At 35.6% G+C, this 23,070-nt stretch overlaps 1 protein-coding gene across 4 annotated transcripts; it reads left to right on the top strand.

The window, feature by feature from the left end:
• Nucleotides 1-15: 15 nt before the first annotated feature.
• On the top strand, nt 16-21,594 carry LOC123517674 (endophilin-B1-like). Of its 4 annotated transcripts, XM_045278000.1 has the most exons (11): nt 16-176; nt 3,340-3,481; nt 4,264-4,392; nt 8,183-8,345; nt 9,187-9,250; nt 10,208-10,246; nt 10,722-10,748; nt 10,995-11,074; nt 12,357-12,467; nt 20,517-20,715; nt 20,878-21,594. In XM_045278000.1, exons 1-11 carry the CDS (start codon nt 120-122, stop codon nt 20,986-20,988), a joined length of 1,122 nt encoding a protein of 373 aa, XP_045133935.1. In that variant the 5' UTR covers nt 16-119; the 3' UTR covers nt 20,989-21,594. The 4 variants fall into 4 exon arrangements, with proteins under 4 accessions (XP_045133935.1, XP_045133938.1, XP_045133936.1 ...); XM_045278003.1 differs by lacking the exons at nt 20,517-20,715; nt 20,878-21,594 and adding an exon at nt 15,997-20,086; XM_045278001.1 differs by lacking the exon at nt 10,722-10,748 and having other exon boundaries at nt 17-176.
• The last annotated feature ends 1,476 nt before the right edge of the window (nt 21,595-23,070 follow it).

Raw genomic sequence — 23,070 nt, 5'->3', positions numbered from 1 at the left:
GTGAGAGGCGCAGTCGTGAGTGGCAGTCCGCAGTGCCAGACTGTCCGTCGGGTGGATCGCCTGTCAATATTTCTCCACATTTATTTTTCTTCTTTCTCGTCAGTTTTTCCCCTTCAGCGATGGATCTCAAGAAGCTTGCGGGTCAGGCAGGACAGTTTTTAACCCGTGCCGTCCAGGTAACTCTATGTTAAGGACGTAGCTGGGCTACAGGTGAGGGAGAATAAGAGCGAGGTGGAATGGGGTTGCGGTACTATCATGATATGTGTGTGTGCTTCAAGACGGGCAGTGGTGGGGGCGTGTGCTGGACTGCTGCAGCCTGGCATCCCGGTAGTTGACTGTCACCTGCTATCAGGGACTGCTGGTATCAAAATAATTTGTTTTCTAACTAGTCACTCCACACCTGACCAAGTCACAATACTGGCAAAAAATGAGGGTCATTCCATTAGTCTTACGTTTCTCAGTTGTATTTGAATAGGATTGACGGAGTCTTGCGTTTTTTTTTTTTCAGCCTAATAATGCAATTTCATAGCTTGAGTTCCTTTAACCAAATCAGGCTTCTACTTATTGGGGTTTGCAGCAGAGGTCCAACCAAGACTGGGGGAAGAAGAATAATTGCATAGAAATGACAAAATCAGATACTCCAGTCTATCTTGGAACAATTTTTTTATTTTTTTTATGTCTGGTTTTCCTCTTTTACTTTGGTTAGGATGCTGCCTCCTAATGAAGGACTAGGTTTTGGCATTTGGCAACCAATACCCTGAGTGAATGGGTGGGTGTCCATCTTGGTCCATTATCAACTCGAACCATTCATTATTACCAACTCGATCCACCTGGTGAACCAATTCGGACCACCAGTTTGATTCAGCTATTACCGCTCGCATCACAAGAAACTACTTTCATCTGTCATTCAGTGCCTGTCTTCATGTTTTAAGTTTTTGTAGAATTGTATGATTTTGATACTTTGTTTTGTGTTCACTGTATACATACTTTAAGTTCACAAATTATTCAAACCATTAGCTTGATTTTTATTTTTACTGCTCATTACTTTATTCTCTCATTCAATGCTCCTCTTCACATTTCTTGAAAACCTGGGAAACCAAACAAAATATAACATGATCAAGACTTCCATACTGTCATTCATTGCTTGTCCCTCACATTTATAGCGAGCAGTTTTAGAAACCTTTCTGGTGACATGTCTAATCTGTGTTTGGTGTGTGAGACTTTGGTGAGGCCCTGGTAGTTAGAGTACTGGAGGGTCTGTGTGCCAGGCAGGTCTGTGCACTATGTCCTGAGTTAAGTCCCATAATATATAAACAGAGTGGAAATGACAAGGCAAAGTTCAAATTTTTTTGTCAGTACCTTTTCACTGTTGTGTGTGCGCCAGAGAGAACTAGGTAGTGTGTTTTCCATCATAAATGAGGTACATTGTGGTTGCTAACAGTTTTGATAGTACACATGAGTGTCAGCATTAGTCACTACACCATCTCAACAAATAAGGAATTGTGTGGGTAACTAATGAATGCCCTTCTTATCCTTGGTCCTCAGTGAGGATTTGGACCTTTCAGAGCTGGTTGTTTTTGCTGCGACTTTGACTTTGTGACTATTTTTTGTCTCTACAATGTGACTTGAACTTTGTGACAATTTTTGGTACCTGCAATGTGACTTGATTTTTTTTTGGCACAACTCTGCTAAATCACAAAGTACCAAAGTCGTGGATAACTGATGGGTTTAAAGCCCATTTGCCCCAGTGATGATGTGCCCCAAGTCCATTTGCCCCAGAAGTTGGGGCAAATCGAAGTACTTCATCAGTAGTTGATGTGTCCCAACTGCCTCAATATTGAGTTGTTGCACCCCCAACTCTCTTTTTCAAAACTTTAAAACTTTTAGTCATTGTGATAAACAAACTCAAAATTAAAAAAAGGATATTACACAATTGATGTAATAATAATAGTTTTAATATTTATATATATATATATAAAAAATAAATAAAAACATCTGTATTGCATACTTGTCCTGGAAACCTCTTTATTGCATAGTCGACGTATTGAGTTCCTGGGTCCCAAATCCCTTATGTGCTCATAAGGATCTATAGATCTTTGCAACCATTACAACAACAACAACAATAACAAAAATCCTTTTTAAAGGAACTCAGTTTGGATGCTAAAATTATTAAACATAAAGGATGTAGTGATAGTAGTGTTGATATAAAAGCCTTTATTGCATATTCATACATCATGAAAACTTTATTGCATCAAATTCTTAAATTCCTAAAACAGCTTATATTTGGATTAAGGCAAGCAATTTACCATTTTCCACTGATCTCTACAGGTGTATACTGATACATATTTTCACTTGAATGTACCAAAGAATGGGCAAATCCATGTAATATATAGAAAACATAATTTTGTGTCACACTTAGCTTTTCCAGTAGGATAGCTATATCCTTGGCTTGTGGCAGGCTGGCAGAAAGCCACAACAACAAACCCAATGCTACCCGGCTCACATGCTTGTGTGCCTCCTTCACCAAAGATGGTTTTCTACATTGTATGTCTGCCAGCAATGTTCATATATAGGATGGGATAGTGATTTCCATTATTTTTTTAATACTCTCACATAAGATGTATAAACTGAAATTAATGTCCTGTTGTTGACTGTTTACAATATTTGTACTCCAAAGTAATCTTCTTTGGCTGGTTTGAATTTGTTGAAATTATTCGTTCACCCATTGATCCAAACTGAATTGGGTATATACAGTAGTATTTGTATAAGAGTTGAAATTATGCATTCACCCATAGTATATAGTATTTATATGAGAGATGAAATTATTCATTCACCCATAGTATATAGTAATTGTGTTGGGGCACGACTTTGTTATAGGGTGCAATGTAATGCAATGACTTGGTTACGAGACACATTGGGGTGCATCATCTCAGGGGTGGATAGACCTGCTACTTATTAGTGGTGCGCCTTTGCTTTGTGGGACTTTTCCAAAACATTTGTGACTTTCAGCTTTGCGATTTGAAATTCATGGTGTGACAAATTCAGAAAGTCACACCTTGTTGCTGCAATGCCCAGCTCTGGAACTTATGTGTAAATGAAGTAAGGAAGGAAAAGGTATGGCATGAATTCCTACAGCAGAACTAAAGGGGAAAGTGAATTGCTCTCAAGTAATGAAGACTTACCTATATAGATAGAGAATCTTTCATCAGAAATGTTAAAGAACTGTTGAGTGAACAAATAAAGAATGATCAATTATATTGTGTCGTTCTACCACATAGGCTGTATAGTTACACTATTATTTTGATATTTGAAATTTGATATTACATGGCTTGTTTCCAGTACACAGAGGAGAAGATCGGCAGTGCAGAAAAGACAGAGCTTGACCGGCACTTTGAGTCCCTGTCCCTGCAGGCAGATGCAGCGAGGCAGTGGACCGAAAAGCTGGTGATTGGAGCTGAGGCTGTGCTCATCCCCAACCCAGGTGAGCCAGGAGTAATTCAGCACATTCATGGGAATCAAGAGGTGTCTTGTCAGTGTCTTAATAAGTTTGCAATGTGTAGTTTTAAATAAGATTTAGATGATAATTTGATGGATTATATCAATAACAATCTTCATCTGATAGTGATGACAGTGACACTTGTAGGGGTGATGACTTACTACCTGACATTCCAGAGGTACCAAGGCATAATCTGTTACAGAAGTTGATGCCATTGATAACTATGTTTCAGTTGAGTGGTAGAATCTTTTCTATAGTTTTAGTTCCATTTACTGCAGGGATTAAAATATTTTGGGAAATATATAATGGAGATTTCTCTTTTATTATTATTACTCTATATGCCTGAGGATTAGTTTAAACTTCATAATGTTAATTTATAGATATCTTATTTGTGGTGATATTTCAGCAATAAATTGACTCCAGGATAATAATGATCAAATAATTTTTCCCTTGGTGATATTTCAGCAATAAATTGACTCCAGGATAATAATGATCAAATAATTTTTCCCTGTAATAATGAAAGTGTTATCTTGAGCTTATCTTTATATCTATACCAATCATAACCTTAATAGTGACTTCCCTTGCTTTAATGATCATTCATTGTGTAAGGCTCTTAGTGGATGCTTGGTGAATCTTTTGGTTATTGTGCCAGTTTATGCATTGATATTACTTGAAATATATCTTTGATGCTTGCTGCTTCTTTAGCTTGTTCTAATTCAAGTAACATAGTAAAGATACATAAAATACATTATGGAATTTTGTTTCAGGGAACAGAGTAGAAGACATGATCTTTGAGAAGATTGAAAAGCGCCGTCCAAACAGGCTAAGTAACCTGGAGTACTTAGGATTGGACATGGTGCAAGCTGGGAATGACTTTGGCTCTGGGACACCTTATGGTAAGGGAATGTAGAGAGAACTGCTTTTTCACACACACACACACACACACACACACACACACACACACACACACACACACACACACACACACACACACACACACACACACAAAAAAAAAAAAATATGACAAGCAAAATGATAGGAGTCCTCAAGACAAAAGAAAATTTAGTTAGAGAAATTGCAGAAAAAAGAAGAGTGTAGTCGTATTTGGAATAAAAGAAAAAAATATAAAATATAGACCAAAAAGAGAAAAAGAAGAAATGAAATCAGTCAAAGACCTACTGAAGAATCTAAACGACGAAGATAGGCAGAACTTGGAAGAGGAAGTAGAAGAAATAAACAGAATGGGACCATATCAAGAAGGAAAAACGAGACCAATTAAAATACTACTAAAATCACAAGCAGCAACAGAAGAAATATTATATAGAACAACAAAACTTAGAGAAACAGAAGGCTGCAAGGATATCTATATAAAGAAAAATAGAAATGAGGAAGAAAGGAAGAGATACAATGAACTGGCAGCAGCAGTAAGGGAAAAGAATAATGAAAGGTCAGAAGAGGAGAAGAAGGCATTTTTTTGGAGAATTCTAGGAGACAGGATAAGGAAATGGTATATAAACGAGAAGGAAGAGAAAAAAGTGGAACAAGTTTAACTAAAAATGATAAAGGCAAAAGACTAAAAATGATGTATACGAACATAGACGGGATTTTATCAAGTAAATTAGAATTAAGAGATTACATAAAGAAAGAAAATCCAGATATTGTATGCCTGGCTGAAACAAAACTAAATAAGGCAATCAAAATAGACTTGGATAATAGGTATAATATATGGAGAAGAGACAGAGTGGGTAAAGGAGGAGGAGGAGTCATGATTATGTTAAGGAAGGAGATAGTGATAAACAAAATGGAATGTGGGGAAGGAAAAGCAGAAGTATTGTATATTAAGATGCATATTAATAAAAAAGAGTTAACAATCATTGTAACATATGTGCCACAAAAACAAATTCATGGACCAATCAAGAATATAAAGACATGATAGATGACACAATAAGGAGTCTAACGAGAATCGTTAAAGAAAGGAGAAAAGTGATATTAGTAGGAGATTTCAACTGTAAAGAAGTGGACTGGGAAAATTATGAAAGTGGTATGGGGGGAAGAAGCCTGGGGAGAAAGATTCTTGAACCTAATGATAGACAATATGATGGACCAGAGAGTAAAGGAATGCACAAGATTCAGAGGAAACGACGAGCGGCGAGATTGGACCTAGTTTTTACAAGGGGTATACAAATGAATGATGATATAAGATATAAGTGCCCATTGGGAAAGAGGGACCATGCAATATTAGAAATAGATATAGAAGAGGAAAGGAAGATAGAGACGATTCATACAAAGGAGACCGATTAAATTACAGAAAGGCTGATATTGAGAATCTCAAGAACTATTTTAAAACGTAGACTGGGAGGAGATGGAAAACTCAGAGACAATGCAAGACAAATATAACTTATTTTTGGAAATATACAAAACAGGAGTCAGGAATATGTCCCAAAATATAGACCAAAAGAAGAAGGAAAGAAAGATTGGTTTAATGCAAGGTGTGCTAGGGCAAAGGAGAAAAGAGATGGAGCATGGAAAAGGTGGAGGAGAAATAGAATCCAACAAACAAGGAAAACTTCAAGGCAGCGAGAAATGAATATGTTAAGGTGAGGAAGGAAGAGGAAAAGAACTTGAAAAGACATTGTCGAAAAATGTAAGGAGCAACCAAAATTGTTCTATAGATTCATAAATGGAAAAATTAGGCAAAAAGAAACAATAGAAAGGTTAAAAGGAGAGAACGGGATGGTGGAAGACCCAAAAGTATGGCAGAACTATTAAATAAAAATTCCAGGAGGTCTTTACTAAGGAATCCAAATTTGAGAGGCCACAGGGTAATAGAGAGACAATCTATATGAAAGAGATTAAAGTAACCAAGCTTGAAATAAAAGAGTTAATGAAGGAACTGGATGAAGAGAAGGCAATGGGACCAGATGAAGTCTCAGGCAGAATACTGAAAGAATGTAGGGAAGAACTAGCAAGTCCTATATACAACATCATAAAATGCTCAATAGAAAATGGAACAGTACCAGTAGAATGGAAAAGAGCTGAGGTGGTTCCCATATATAAGAGCGGAAGGAAGGAAGAACCTTTAAATTACAGACCGGTATCACTAACTAGTGTAATATGCAAGATGTGTGAAAGAATAATAAAGAAACAATGGATCGAGTTCCTTGAAGACAACAAAATAATATCAAATAGCCAATTTGGTTTTAGAAAAGACGGTCTTGTGTAACTAATTTATTGAGTTTCTATTCTAGAATAGTTGATAGAGTACAAGAGAGGGATGGGTTGACTGTATTTATTTGGATTTAAAAAGGCGTTTGACAAAGTGCCACATGCAAGATTACTATGGAAGTTAGAGGAGAAGGGTGGCTTAAAAGGAAGCACATTGAGATGGATAGAAAATTATTTGAGGGGGAGAGAAATAAGGACGGTAGTTAAAGATATGAAGTCCAAGTGGAGAGCAGTAGAAAGCGGAGTGCCACAGGGGTCAGTATTGGCACCAATACTTTTCCTCATTTATATTAACGACATGCCAGAAGGAGTGAACAGCTACATAAATCTGTTTGCAGATGATACGAAACTGTGCAGAGTTATAAAGCAAAAGGAGGATTGTGAAATACTGCAAGAAGACCTAAATAAGATCTGGGAATGGAGTAAAAGTGGGAAATGGAATTCAATGTGAACAAAAGCCATGTCATGGAAATGGGAAAGAGTGAAAGACGACCTGTGGGAATCTATAAGATGGGAGATGGAGTAGAACTGGAGAAAGTAAAAAGGAAAAGGACTTAGGAGTGACGATGGAAGAAAACAATCAACCAGTAAGCCATATTGATAGAATTTTTAGAGAAACATATAATTTGCTAAGGAATATTGGAGTAGCATTTCACTACATGGACAAAGAAATGATGAAGAAATTGATAAGTACTATAATAAGACCCAGATTGGAATATGCAGGAGTAGTGTGGACCCCTCATAAAAAGAAACACATAAAGTTGGAGAGACTACAAAAAATGGCTACAAGAATGGTTCCAGAATTTGAAGGGATGACATATGAGGAGAGACTAAAGGCTATGGATCTGCCAACCCTGGAACAAAGAAGGGAGAGAGGAGATCTGATACAAGTTTATAAATTGATCAACGGAATGGATCAAGTGGATAATGAGAAACTCATCCTGAGAGAAGAATATGACATTCAAAGCACACCCCTAGGGTCGTACTCTCTCCGTCATGTAGGCCCAGCTCAGCATCCCTTCCATTAACGGCCGACAGTTTTGTAAACCCACGTGATGTATACTTCTCACCTTTACTCCTATATGTACTCATTATGTACTATCCTTGTGATGCTGCTCCACATTTTACTCTTAATCCAGTACCTTAAACTTACGCATGCTTTGTTTCTGCGCCACGGCGAGAACAAAAACTAAGGATGGATTGAGTGGTATATGAAGACCTAAAGAGAAGATGGAAGTGATGAATATTATCTTCAAGGAAGTTTTTACAAAGAAACAGGAATTTATAAGGCCGCTGGATGTTTAGGAAGATATAAACATATACTGTTTAGTTACATGGAATAATACTTTTATTGTTTTAGCCAAATTTCAATATTCTTATTGCTGGAGCATATTAGTTTTGAATAATCTGTACATTTCTATTAATGTTGAAAACTTGCTGACACTTTCCTATGCCATACAGGTTCTGCTCTACTGAAAGTAGGTGGAGCTGAGCAGCGGCTAGGACTGTTGGAGAGAGAGTTTGTGAGTAATGCCATCCAGGGCTACCTTCAGCCTATGAGAAAGTTCCTAGATACAGAGATGAAAACAATTACCAGGGAGAGGCGACTTTTGGAGACTAAGAGGTGAGAATTGCTATAAGATGAAACTTTACTATATGTCATAACATAAGCTGACTTCATTACCACCCACCAGACTCTTGCTATCTACTGTGTTTCCTTTATCCAGGCTTCCGATACTCTCCCTATCCTTCAATTTAAGGAACACATGACATGTATCCAATTTGTTTAAAATCCTTTTCCTTTATATAAGAATTTCAGGTTTTATTCTGAATATATCTGATGGTTCTAAATACAATGGATTTTTGGTGTTTGTTATAATTTCTTCCCTAGGCTAGAAAAAGGAAGGGAAAGGGTAGATACAGGAGAACAATTACAATATCATAAAGACAGCTGTAAGATAGAAAAGAATAAAATTATTAAATTAATTACATAAAGTTAGGAAAAAGAGAGGAAGAGAGTCAGCCAGCCAGTCAGTCAGTCAATCAGTCAGTCAGTCAGTCAGTCAGTCAGTCAGTCAATTAGACAAACAGACTGACCAATTGATTGATTAATAACATTAAAGAGAACCAAAAATATCATTGTCTTGCACTGCTTCAATTTTATTTTTCGTTATCATTCACATCCTTTAATGGATGTCTTCTGTGCATACATATACTGCTTTTGAGCTGTACAAGTCTTATTTCCGTTTTCTAATATATTGACCAACCAATATCTTATCTTCCTTACTTATTTTTAGACTTTTCTTTAAGAGTTTAGGTGTATGTACAAAGAGCCAATGTATTTGAATTTTTGGAAGATTTCCTCACTGAAGATTGATGTTATTTGAGCTTTTAGTTGGCATTCATATATGTGAATCTGAAAAAAAAGGAACACATCCTACATCACACCTATTTCTTTCCTACAGACTTGATCTTGATGCATGCAAGAGTCGGCTCAGGAAAGCTCGTTCAATGGATGGTCAGTCATCGGTGAGTAGAACCAGCACAGAATAAACCTTAGAAGCAGCCATTCTCAGTCTTTTTGATGAAAAGGAATCTGTTTCATGCATTAAAAGTAATCTTATTGTAATGTAAATCATCATTCTGATTGCAAAGTTGATCAATGTGTTACATGAGAAGAAAGAGAGATAAAAAATTGTCTCTTTTCCCAAGAAAAAGGCATTACAGATCATCCATCACTGATCCAGCATCATTGAAATGTGTAGGATACTGGAATACAAAGAGGTTTAGTTAGAATACACAAGGTAACTGTTAATCATCTCATCCTACTTTTCAAATATCTTGTAGATCAGTACAAATTGATTAATAAGTGGGGCTGTACTGATACCAATGCTGAAACTATATACAGGCAAAACCTGCATAACGAATGGGTTAGGTTCCAAAAAAAGTGTTCGTTATGCAAAAATTTGTTGTACGGGGTCCTAGGATGAGAGGAAAAAAAAAAAAAAAATAAAATAAAAATAAAAATATCCGAACGCATCAAATTCAGATGCGGCAGTGGATGATGGTGGTGGTGATTCGGCAGCGTTTCCAAACTCGGCCAAAATTTTCCCAATAAAAATTTTGTTACAGTGGGGTTTGGTGTTCGTTATGTGATTTAAAGCTAATAAAACAAAACATTCGTTGTAGCGAAAATTTGTTATGTAAACGTTCGTTATGTGGGGTTTGCCTGTACATACTTAATTTCTAAGTGATATTGATGGTGTATTGATTTTTCTTCTCATGCGTTCAATTTTATTATTGTTCAAGTGGTGATAAGAATTCTCAGGTGCAATGTTTGCTTTGCTTGCTTCTCTGAACCCACTTAGTTTCTGTGGATTAGTTGTGGCTGGCATTCAGCTTAGTTTAGTTACAGAAAATAAAGATGAATAGTAAGGTTTTGGAATTTTGACTACTATTCACTCACTAAATTTGTCTTGTTTCAAGCATAAGGATGCTGTGGATCCCAAAGTGTTGGTAGCTCAGGTAAATATTGGTAATACTGCTTTTCAGCTTTTTCAGTATTTGCTTTGTCATGTTGACTGATCAGGTAAGAAAAAGTTTCATCTCTTTTGTGGACTGCACAATAGATAGTTTCTTGTCTCAGAAATGGTTGAATACAAGTATTGAGCTATATTTACTTGATAAGACAGAAACTTAAGGTAAAGTAATCCTACAGAACCTAATGGATATAGAATTATGAAAAAATGTGGTTCATTCAGGATAGGAGATTGACTTGTATGAATTTAACTTTTTTTCATGTACTCTCCTTCCTATCAGTAATGAAATTTCTGATGGCTGCATGCTTCTTCTATTTCATCTAAACCATATTAAGAAAACAGGGCAATTTCAAGATTTAGATAATTTTACATAGTTCTTACTTCACTTTGAGTAAAAATGTAGTAGTTTAAATGATAGTCCTTTGTTAACTAAATGGAATTGTGTTTTGTCTCATCCCAAGCTTCAGGCAGAACAGGAATTGCTAGAAGTAAGCATCTAGTTTACTTTGTGGTCGTAGGCAACACTAGAGACGTGTATGTAGTTGGGATAATATATTTTTCTGTGTTCCTCCACATATTTTTTGCTGAATGATTGTTGAAACTAGGATAACTTCAAGTCACTGTTCTCCTTTTTCTAACATTGTATATTGCTTACACTATATCTGTATGGTTGCATGCATGAAGAATTATGTTATTTTGATGTTGGATGATTTACCTGAGGATTTCTTTTGCAGGCTGAAGCAGAACTGAGGAAGGCTCAGGCAGATTTTGATCGTCAAACTGAAATAACAAAGTTGCTTCTGGAGGGTGTGAGGTAAGGATATTGTTATATATCTTAAGCTTATCATTCTTGTTCAATTCACTCTGCAGGTAAGCTTACTCTGCATTTTTGTGTTATTTGGTAGACAACCAATTTGATAGGAATCAGGCAATTTTTGTAGAGAACCCACAAAGTGATCAACTTCTGATTTTTCTATAATTCCTGCTGTGGTTGTCAGATTCACCAGATATTGTAATATTTCACAGGAAAGTTGGCCAACTGGATATCATATATTTTTGGATACTCTACTGACATATCAGTAAAATTGAGTAGTAAAATTAAGGTTGTAATCATGCATTTTTTTTTTTATACCATCTCTATTCTTGGGACAAAAATGACTCAGAGTTAGTGTAATATTTTTTTCCTTCTAGTTTAGGAAGTAGCTAGACTGCAAATGAGTTTATTTTCATAACTTAGAAATCAAAGTCTGATAATGAGATTGTCTATTGCCAACCAGTTCGTTCTGTATAGATATTTTTGGTGTCACAGAACAGAGACCTAACTAGCTAATGGACAGTGGCTATCCTGACTCTAAAGGCATACCATGTTCAGGTTATGGTATAACAGCATAGGAACATGGTAATGAAAGCACTGCAGCACCCTTGGGATATTTCAGTTTTGGCTGCAAGTTTTCCTTTTTCTTGTAAAGAAAACTGAACAGAAATAGCTGTGCACTTTCTTTGTGAAGCATTACCCTTTGCAGAAGTGAGCTGAAATGTGTGTCAAGGTTTTGTGCTGTATTAGAGTCTCTAAAAATTAAAGAGCTTGGTACACCAGGCAACTATATTTTCCTCCATATAATGATGTTAGTCATATAAACTTAAGTAACTATAAAGAAATGCCATAGTGAAATAACAACAGAAAAATACTGGAAGGAGTAAGAGCATGGTAAATCAATTGTAGGTGCGTCTTAATATGGTGTTTAGACATGACTGCTCTCTACCATGAGATGATGCTGACCCACTCCTTGATAAAACCAGCCAGCAAACACTGAAAACTCACCAGTTTGGGTCCTCTCCTATTGGGCAGGATTTTTGGTTGCTTACTCTGTCTTATCTGCCCCTGCATATAATATGGCTTTTGTATGCAATACTTTCACAATGATTTCAGTCTTCTCATCCTTTTCAAATGAGAACTATACCTGTACTAATAAGACCTGTTTAGAATAAAATGTTTCTCAGTGTGATTTATATTTAGATAAGATGGCCTTGTTTACAGGTTCAAGCATTTTTTTCCTGTAGTATTCTTAATCTTATGAGTGTGTTATGTTTGACAGATCCTCACAGGCTGCTCACTTGCGGCATCTCAATGAACTGGTGGAGGCACAGGCGCAGTACTATGAGCAATGCCAGAAGGTGATGACTGACCTGCAAAAGGAAATGGCCAGGTGCGTGGCTTCTGGTAACATACTGATATTGAACAATACTTCCTAGAGTAGTTGTAGGTTATTTTACATGGTTTGTGCTGTTTGCTTAGATTTTTAACTAAAGTAATGATCTTGCTGTGTGTACACCTCAGAGAATTATCATATTAACTTGTTGAATAGATGATGAGAAAGTTACTACATTAAAAAACTTTCACATTTATCTTTTAGTCTCTGAAGGAGGCTCCTTGTGTACATGGATCAGGCCAGGCCCTCTGTAACTTTCACATTTATCTTTTAGTCTCTGAAGGAGGCTCCTTGTGTACATGGATCAGGCCAGGTCCTCTAATGACAGCTTACTGAGCTGCATATTATATGCATTGCCTTTGGAGTGACTATCAGACCTTTGAAACCATGTTTTATTGCCATATTACTGTATCATTAGCAGAGGTTGACTGAAAAGTTAATCACCTGGGCAAATTGCACCATAAAGGGATGATAACTTGTAGCAATAGTTTATCCTGCTTAATGAATCATACTCATCAGTTTGTGCATGCCTTTTTGGTCTTTCCTATTTTTTTCATCTCACAAGCAACACCCTGATTGTTTTTGTTTCTCTCATAATCTTAGAAGAACCTGTTGAACATTATCATTGAATATAGTCATTACAAATTAATATTGAGAGTAAAATGCATGAAATTTGTGTGAATGAATTAAAATTCAGTTATGAATTAATCATGTAGTATGTTACACGGGTGAGTCTGCTTACTTAATTACCAATGAATTCTTCATATTTTGATCACTGTCTCAGAAACTACATATTTCAGCTTTTGTTAATAGTAATTAATGATGTAATTGCTATAGAATCATGGAAGCAAGATTTAACAACAAGGCTTTCAAGTTTTTCTCTTTAAGAAGAATGGTGGTGAAATGGTTTATTGAAAATGGAAGTAGGGGTGAACAACAAAGAAATAACTACACAAGCTATGTGTGTCTTTGATGACATAGGCACCAAGTTTGAACAAAGGACCTATTGCAAGCATTTCTCATATGAATATTTTTAGTTATACCTTGATATCCAGTATGAGTTCTTACCAACAAACAGATGGCCTCATTCTTTCACATGTAACTTCAATTATCAACTTGTTTAAGATGATATTATCTTTAGTCACTTCATCCATTTGTGTGGTTTATACATCCATTCTATTTTGGGTTTTATTTTTGTGCTCATTGACATGCTTCATTATTATCTGATTGTTTTGTATAGTATATCTTGTTTATCTACATGTTCACTCTATGTTCATTTGCCATATTTGTACAGTTGCTATCCTATTCCTGTATTGTGTTATCTGGCAAGTTCTATGGGCTTGTTCTTTTGGGAAAATGTGATTCCTGATGAAGCCTTATCCCACTCCTCTGACCTTGCTAAGTTAAATTCCCTGGCTCTCCACTTACAATAGGGTTATTTTTCAATAAATTTGTTATAGGTTCAACTATTATTAAGATAGGTTATGATATAGATGCTTTATGCAAATGTAAATCTTATGCTGAATTTTTTTTCTTTCCTAGTATCTATGTAGTGTATGTTTTACCCATCTGTGAAAATTTTATGTTTTGAGAAGTACATATATTGTTTGTTTGTTTGTCAAAGCTTGGTATTATACTTGGATCATCATATATTATAATTTTCTTTTGTTTTTGTTAGACTCCACTCCACTTATGGATATATTCATAATGGCTTTTCAATGACTGTGTGTATGTGTGTGTGTGTGTGTGTGTGTGTGTGTGTGTGTGTGTGTGTGTGTGTGTGTGTGTGTGTGAGGTGGAAATTAGTCTTTTTGTGGATAAAGTTATAAAATTGGTAGGAAGCAAGCAAGTATTATCTATGAGGGCTTCTCGAGGCAAAATCATCAGGGATAGACTAAGACATGAAAAATCTAAATATCACAATGTTCCTCTACATATTTGTGGTTATTCACATTTTAGTATATTTGTGGATTTTTTGTGACCTAACCGAATTGATAGGGAATTTTAGGGAATTGTAGAGTATACAGATGTCACTACTAGCTCAGTCTTTTGGCCTAAGACCTACCCTCTTCCCTCCTTTTACCTCCTAGTGTTGTGAGACATAAAGTGAGCTCACACTGCATGTAATGATGGGTTTACAGTATCTATCACTGGTTTATTTTTTTACTTATCATGAATTAGTAAATACTCAGCGTAATGAACACATCTCAGATGTTTATCTTCAATGAGGCAATCTGCTATGAAGTAATGGCATATAAAATTAAGTAAAAAATTTAACTGAGAAATGGCTCCTGCATTATGATTATGCATTATGCTCTGATACTCTGTATCTCTTGATTTCATGTCACACACTAATGTTGCAGAACTAAAGAACTGTGCATTCATATCCTGAGATATTTTCTCTACTATAGTAAACTTCAGTTTGTTTTATTGTTAAAAATACTTGAAAATATACCTGTATGTCAGAGACATTCTGGATAAAAGTCTGAAAATGCTGTTATCACCATTTATTATTTTTTTTTTTTTTTAGGGAGATGGGGGTGGGGCGTACTATTAAAAGTATGCTTGAGCAGCTTGTAATGAAAGCGAAGAGTATCAGCAAAATGAAATAGCATGAAATACCAAGTACTGTAGTGCACAAATACAAAGATGAAACATACTGCTTTTTTCCCCTTTAGCTTATTATATTGTAAAAAAAAAAAAAAAAAAATGTATAGCTATTTCTCTAAAGTACCATGAAGTGATGTATGTATGTATTCAGCATGCTTGTAATTGCAATTTGCTGATAACAAAATAATGTCCTTGAAGGACTACAATAGAATATTGTCTTCTACTTAGTACAGTAGTATGATTATGCTTGTAGCACAGTGTAGAAGAATTATGATCAATATTCTTGTTAGTATGTTTTAGAATGAAGGCTTATTTTTTCTAAGACAGAACATTTAAAAGTACTTTAGTTTTGTTTGCACTTTGATTCAGTAAATATTTTTCCTAAACTGACATTATCAAATATACAAAATACAATCACTTAGTACTGTAGACTTTCAAATGTTTAATAAATGCAAAGAAGCTCATGTGGATTTCTAACATCCATGTGTAGGATAAGATATGCAAATTTTTAATCCATTTGTCAGAAAATTCTGCATATACAACATAAAGAATACATATGTAACAATCACATCATTTTGAAGCTTACCTTTAGGCTCCTTAAACAACAACTGTTTTTGAAAAAAAATTGAGGAATAGGAATATAAATTAGGATTGATTTAGGTAAAGGTAATTACATTTGTGTTAATGTGTGTGTGTGTGTGTGTGTGTGTGTGTGCATGCATGCATGCATGCATGGAAGAAAGGATGGAGGGGGTGGAAGAGAGAGAGAGAGAGAGAGAGAGAGAGAGAGAGAGAGAGAGAGAGAGAGAGAGAGAGAGAGAGAGAGTATTCAGGTGTAAGAGCATGTATATGTGCATGTATGTGCTTGTGTGCCTGTGTGGTTCTGTGTTTGACAAGTGTCCCCTCTTTCTTTCAGTGTCCCCTTCAACCCCTCGGCAGTGGGAGCTTTTGACAACAGTGTCCCAGTTTTCCAAATAAATGATGAAGAAATTGACTTAAAATCCCCCTCTTCACCATAACCCACCCCAGCCTTCCCTACATAATCAGGAATCAGCTGATCCCTCTTTCCTGCTCCTTCAGCCACTGATGATTGTCCCATTCCTGTCTGTCTGTTTTGTTAGTGGTGTTTCATGCACTCATGTTATGTCTTGGTAGAACAGAATGTTGAGCTAGGGCTGTTAAGTGACCAGTGAACTGCAAAGTACATTGCCTGTTAGGATTAGATCCACATGATGCCTTTATTGATAGGGGTATATAGTGGCGTGAATGTAAATAATGCAGAATAGAAAGATTATTTTATGGTGCAATTGTATAGGAGTCATAGAAATTATCTATATTGCCTGCCTCTTCTTGCAGTTGCTTTATTTTCATTTTTGTTGCTTTGAGAGCAGTCATATGATGACTATTATTGGCTGATCCCATTGACTGTTATAACATATCAAAATGTATTGTGATATGAAAATAAGTATCTTGTTGAATATAAAACATTACTAATTTTGAACCAGTAATTCTAAGTTTAATTTCAACAGAAGAAAAGCAACAAATGCATGGCTACAGGTATTAATTTGTTTCTTTGTTTTATTTTTTGCTACATGTAGACCCTATAAAAACTTGCCATTCCTAACCAGTTTCTTGTATTTATCATGTGGACAGTGCATTTAGTGAGTATTGAATATCTAGAATAAGACAAAGTCCATCTAATAATATTGATGTCAAGACATCTTACCAGAATGCTGCCATTTAACAGCTATTTAGTTAGCTATAATCCAGTAGCATTAATCCAGTGCTACTGACTATTAATATTCATCAGAACTATGATCAGGACTGCCTCTAGCCAGTCTCACTGTGACTGATATCACATAGGTTTACTCCAGTAGTGGCACCATTCATTAATAAGAGCAGTCCACATCACCTCTGTTCTCAAGAGGACTCTGTGCTCACTAACGTTGGAGATTGTGGTCATTGCTGTATTTCATCTTTCAAGCATTATTGCCAGTAGTCTCCTAGAAGCAACTTGGTTGCAAAATAGAGCATGAAACAGGAACTGGCAAGTTACAATAAGATCCTCATCCATAACACTATTTAGGGAATAGTACTGAGGAAAAGTCCAAAGTGGCTGCAGATAATATAAGAAACATCTCTCAGTCTTAGGAAAGCACCTATTCTCTGTTGTTTTGTTGTGAATGGGAAAATATATGTCCAGCAAGTGTGTGTACATACAAACTTGTTAGTCTTCTATAACACTTCTGTTATTTGTTGTTTGAATCTTTGTTATGAATATTCTGATGTTACTGTGATGTGTCAACTTCCTGTAGTACAGTATGGATAATGAATTGTCTAGTGTACTACACTTTCCAAAGTACGTATTACCATAAAAAAGTGTAGAAATTTGTTGATGATAGTCAATATAAATTTTGATGCATTGTTACTATTTGTCTGGTTAATGGTTATAAATACTGATCGTAGTTACATAACTGAACTTATTTATATTAGAAATTTACTGTACTTAACCACAACTAAACCCACATTGCATAGTCTGCATTCTTCCATAGTTGCTACTGTTGTATTGTACCAAAAACTCCTCTTTGAGCATCACCTGTATGGATTGGCATGCCATATATCCGGGGCCATCTGTTTGTTGAATATCACTCTATAGATATATGATTTACCTAAAGTAATTGTTTCACAATTTCTGTACTTAGAATTGCAATAATGACCAAAGTTGTCCTTTGCCTCTCCTTCACCAAGTGAAATATTTTCTTTAGTTTTTCAATGAATAGCTATTTAACTTGATGCATTTGTTACTGGATGTGATGAATGTAGATAATAATCAGGATGACACACTTAATTAACAAAAAAAACGATCAGTATCAACAAATTAGTTTCAGTGTATATATAGGCTTCTTCATGAAACTATCAGATAATGCCTTATGCTGCATATCCAACTTAATGAATCTCATCATAAAGGGTCAGTGAAGAACAGTACAGTTTGTATGTGTGTGTGTGTGTAATTCACCTCACCTCGGTCGCCTGCTGGTCACCCAGCCAGTCTTCCCCATTACGGAGCGAGCTCCGTGTGTGTGTGTGTGTGTGTGTGTGTGTGTGTGTGTGTGTGTGTGTGTGTGTGTGTGTGTGTGTGTGTGTGTGTGTGTGTGTACTTAGTTGTTGTATTTACCTTGTTGTAATATGCAAGAAGTGAGCCATGACTGTTGGATCAAGTCTCAATATTTTGTGTTATCAAGTTTCTCCTTGAACTAATGAATGTTTCTGGCATGAACTATCTCCCACTCAAGGTCATTCCATGCATCAGAATGTCTGTATGAGAAATGGAACTTTTGTATATCCCTTTTGCATATTGCCTTTAGTTTCTTTTTATGCCCTCTTGATTCTCTAGAGTTCCACAAACAAGTCATTCCTGCCAAAAGACTAATTTATTCATTGCTTTGTACGTATATCATTATCAAGCCACTTTTCTTCTTTTCTGGTCAATGATTTATATTTCTTTTGTGATTTTGTTTGAATGCTTATGTTAGGATAAGGTATTATGAATCACCACTCCTGGATCCTTTTCCTGTTTTGATTTTTATTTCTGATTTTGTAATTTTAGCTTTGTTGTTTAGAACTTATCCTCATCTTTGTAACTTTGCACTTTTTGGTGTAAAATGTCATCTCCCTCACCTTGTTCTATTCACAAACTATATTTGCTTTCTTTGGCTTTTGATAGCCAGTTACCTCATCAATCCACTAGTTACTTCTCCCCTTTTACCCATTCACATATTTGTTATCTTGATACCAGTATCATGTGGCTGTCTCTTAAATGATCTTCTATCCATCTCCTTCAATTCTGGACAATTTTTTTTTACACTCGTATAAGAAGGAGGGTTCTCACTAGAATTTCAGTCCTTTGGACGTCAGACATGCCATCAAACATCTTGTAACACTTTCTAGCAAATGTTGTTGCCAGCACAATAGCTGTTTTCCAGCTTGAGCATAGTCAATGTGTTGCTGTCTTCTGAGTTGCTCTTGATGAATGCCCATAGAGAAACTGTAAGATTCAAATCAGGTTAATTGCAGGGCCAGTCCTTCTGAAATGAGTTGATGTTCTCTTTCATCCAGCTCAGTATGGCACTTTCTTGGCATGAAACACCATTGTCTATGAGTCAGTGCATCTTCTCAAAGTTATTCTCTAGGTTGTCATTAAGCAGTTCACTGTATCTGTCTATGTTCAGTTGTATTTCATGGTAACACAAGGCTGCCAGTCCCTTAGTATCCAAAGCAGCCCCAAACCATGAGCCTACCTGGAAATTTAACAATTGGAATGCAGTACTTTAGGTTAAGAGCCGTTGCATATAATGAAATAGCTTTAATATATCTACTTTTATCAGAAAATCCAGATTATAGTAGATCATTCTGCGTTCTTTTTCATATTTTAATTGTGTTTCTACATGTTACAGTAAGTCTGCTCCTTGATCTTACCTAATTCTTTTTATTACTTCATTATTTGTCCATTAAACTCTTAATTGCATCTTTATTAAAGCACATCTATCTATTTCACCCCTAAATACAAAACCCCTGCAAAAATTTTAAAAGTTCCATAGCTTTATCTGTAATAGTTATTAGCCTTTCTCTCTGTAACTCCTCCATCTCCTCCACTCTCCATTGACAGCCATGTCTCAATACTGTATGGCTACATGTATCCACAGGATGGTGGTAATCCACCTCATGTACAGTATCGGTTAATCTAAAGTTTATTATATATCCCTCATGTGATTTGTGATGTTCATGAAATACATAAAGTGATGATTATAGGTAATTGCCAGAGAGGAACTACAATGTAAGTGTGAATTAATGTTGCAGTTAAACTATTTATTATTTAGTGCAGGTGTAGCAACATGCTAAAAGCCAAGAAATTATTTGTAATTTATAGATTAACATCACAGTATAGAATGGAATATTAAAGGTGGTTTTAAGTAGTAGGTATTTTGAAAATCAAATGCTGAATAACCTTATAAAAAGAATTAGTAAATAAATGAATACATACATATATATATATATATATATATATATATATATATATATATATATATATATATATATATATATATATATATATATATATATATATATATATATATATATATATATATATATATATATATATATATATATATATATATATATATATATATACACATATACACAATGTAATTCCAAATCAATGAATGACGGTATTTTTATTTTCCCCAAATGACATTATGTTTCATAACTTGCTTATTTAGTGCATATATGTGTGTGTGTGTGTGTGTGTGTGTGTGTGTGTGTGTGTGTGTGTGAATATTTACTTTGCTGAAGTACTAAATGGAGTAGGTTTCTAGAAGTGTATAATATAATACTAGCTTGTGCCTGAAAAATAATGCCATTTTACTATTGTTGTAGCTTTACTGTGGTGCCTGAAAATGCAGCTAGTGTCCCAGCCTCCACTGCTGTGCCAGCACAGGTTGTAGGTGTTTCTGTCTCAGCCACCAATCAAGACCTCGGGTCGGAGGAAGGTGGCAAAGGGCCCTGGAGACGTGCCAAGGTAGTATGTGATTATGATGCCACGTGCAGGGAAGAAATGAGTCTTATGATGAATGAGGTGAGCATTGACAGATTTTGTATAAGAATACTTGTTTAGTACTATTGGATAGATAAATATGTAGTTATTTTGTTGGATTTTAACATACTAATTGATGATTGAACAAAGTAAGATGATAAAAAAAATGGTAGTGAATGATTAATATAATGTCACATTTGCCAGGTTGTGCTGTACACTGAACTCCAAGGACAGACAACAGACTTTGTCACTGCCAAACGTGGTAACCAGACAGGGCGTGTTCCAAGGGCTTACATTGAACCTCTGGATGACTAAGGCCTTAGTGCAATTTATTCTTGTTAAACTGTTAAACTGTTCAGATTCTGTGTGCATGTTTGCTCATGTATAGAGAAAGTTTTGCATTATATTTTGTTGTAAGCATATGTAAATATGGAGGTGCAGATATGCATTTGGCAAGGTTTTCCTATTACGTATTATTTGCATGTTTGAATGTTTGTATGAATGGTTGTGTGAGTTGGTGAAAAAATTTGTCTTGACTTGAGGAAAATGTAAGATAGTGGCAGTCTGTAAGACTTTGATCTTTACTCATAAGGTAAAGAGTACCTTTCTTGATTTTACCTTTTGCTTGTATAACACAGTACACCTGTTTCATGACTAGTCATGTTTAATGATGATTGATGAGTCTGCAAAATATAGTGGTACCTCAAGATACGAGTTTGATTTGTTCAGTGACAGAGTTCGTATCTCAAATTGCTTATATCTCAAAAAAAAAAAAAAAAAAAAAAAATTCCATTGAAATGCATTGAAATGACATTAATCCATTCAGCCTCCCAAAAAGAGCACCCAATTTTTTTTTATGTGTTTTTAGGTAAGAAAAAGGTATTTATAGATAATAAATATTGTATAAAAACATAATAAAACATAAGAAAAGAGAATATAAATGGATAAACTACTTTTATAAAGTATATTTATCTCAGGGTACATTCCATGTGACGTTACCCCTTTGGCCGCCGCATCTTGCCCACCCTCCTCACTTGGGACTGTCGATCGCTGGAGTGTACAAATATAACGTACAGGAAACTGGCTGCTCTAATAATTGCTGAAAAGCTCGTTGACGAAGTTTTAAGTAGGTGTTGATGAAGTTTTAACTAGGCGCATGTACGAGAGAGAGAGAGAGAGAGGTCACGCCATCGGAGAGGTTTGTTTAAAATTTTTCTCCTCCTTCGGTGATAAGTGTCGGCATAGACCACTCTTTAATTTAGTGATCTTATCTTGGAGACAGATGTTTTTGCCAATGGTGATGAATGGCACAGGAGGAAGAGAGAGGGAGGAAGGGATGCAGGCACCATTCACACAGAAATATTGAACGTAAATTAAAACGGCTTTTTCTTTAAACAAAAAAATTTAAGTAAACAGAGTGAAAATGATCAAAGAATAATCACAATGCATGAGATCTGCCAGAAACATGTAAATACTGGCTCAGCTGAGGCTGGACCAATGTACCAATTAGCGGCAGCGTCCTGAAGCACAACTCGTATATCAAAATTTCACTCATATCTCAAAACTAAAAAAATGGACCAATCATGGCTTGTATCTCTAAAAACTCGTATCTCAAGGTATTACTGTATTATTATTCAGACATTATCTTGTTTATAAATGGTGTCTTTTTTTTTATCAGGCTTTATTGTCATCAAGAGAATGTTTGCCATGTGGAGTAATTATGAAGAGGATGACCAAAGGGTTATTTCATTATTTCAGTGTTTAGTCATGCTCTTTAAGTTTTCCATGTAGAAGCTATTCTATTGGTGCTGAAAGTACCTGATATATGAATATGATGTCTTATGCATTGCATGTTGAATAACCACAAATAAAAATGCTTAGGAAATTCGTTCAAAATTCAGGAAAAAAGTAATTGACATTTAGTTTTGATTACAACAAAACGAGGGTAATACTGTCTCTTATGAGCTGAAAATCTTCAAGTCTGAAATATTTTGGCATTTTATTCCTCAATCAATACATATATCAATTCTATCATGGAAAAATGTGAATTATGATTATTATTTAATTTGAATTTTTTTCAGATTCAGAGTCTCTCTCTCTCTCTCTCTCTCTCTCTCTCTCTCTCTCTCTCTCTCTCTCTCTCTCTCTCTCTCTCTCTCTCTCTCTCTCTGTCTGTCTGTCTGTCTGTCTGTCTGTCTGTCTGTCTGTCTGTCTGTCTGTCTGTCTGTCTGTCTGTCTGTCTGTCTGTCTCTCTCTCTCTCTCTCTCTCTCTCTCTCTCTCTCTCTCTCTCTCTCTCTCTCTCTCTCTCTCTCTCTCTCTCTCTCTCTCTCTCTCTCTCTCTCTCTCTCTCTCTCTCTCATGATGAAATTTTGTTTGCTGTTATCTCTTCATGTCTC

The sequence above is a fragment of the Portunus trituberculatus genome, chromosome 42 (genome assembly GCF_017591435.1).
Source record: "Portunus trituberculatus isolate SZX2019 chromosome 42, ASM1759143v1, whole genome shotgun sequence".
Taxonomy (NCBI): domain Eukaryota; kingdom Metazoa; phylum Arthropoda; class Malacostraca; order Decapoda; family Portunidae; genus Portunus; species Portunus trituberculatus.
This window is presented reverse-complemented; position numbering and strand designations above follow the sequence as displayed.

What these genes read in the sequence shown, in the direction of transcription:
- LOC123517674 (XM_045278000.1), top strand. Translation starts at nt 120, where the DNA reads ATGGATCTCAAGAAGCTTGCGGGTCAGGCAGGACAGTTTTTAACCCGT. An exon ending in TGGCTCTGGGACACCTTATG is followed by an intron (nt 4,393 to 8,182) that starts GTAAGGGAATGT and finishes TATGCCATACAG; the next exon opens with GTTCTGCTCTACTGAAAGTA. An exon ending in CAATGGATGGTCAGTCATCG is followed by an intron (nt 9,251 to 10,207) that starts GTGAGTAGAACC and finishes TCTTGTTTCAAG; the next exon opens with CATAAGGATGCTGTGGATCC.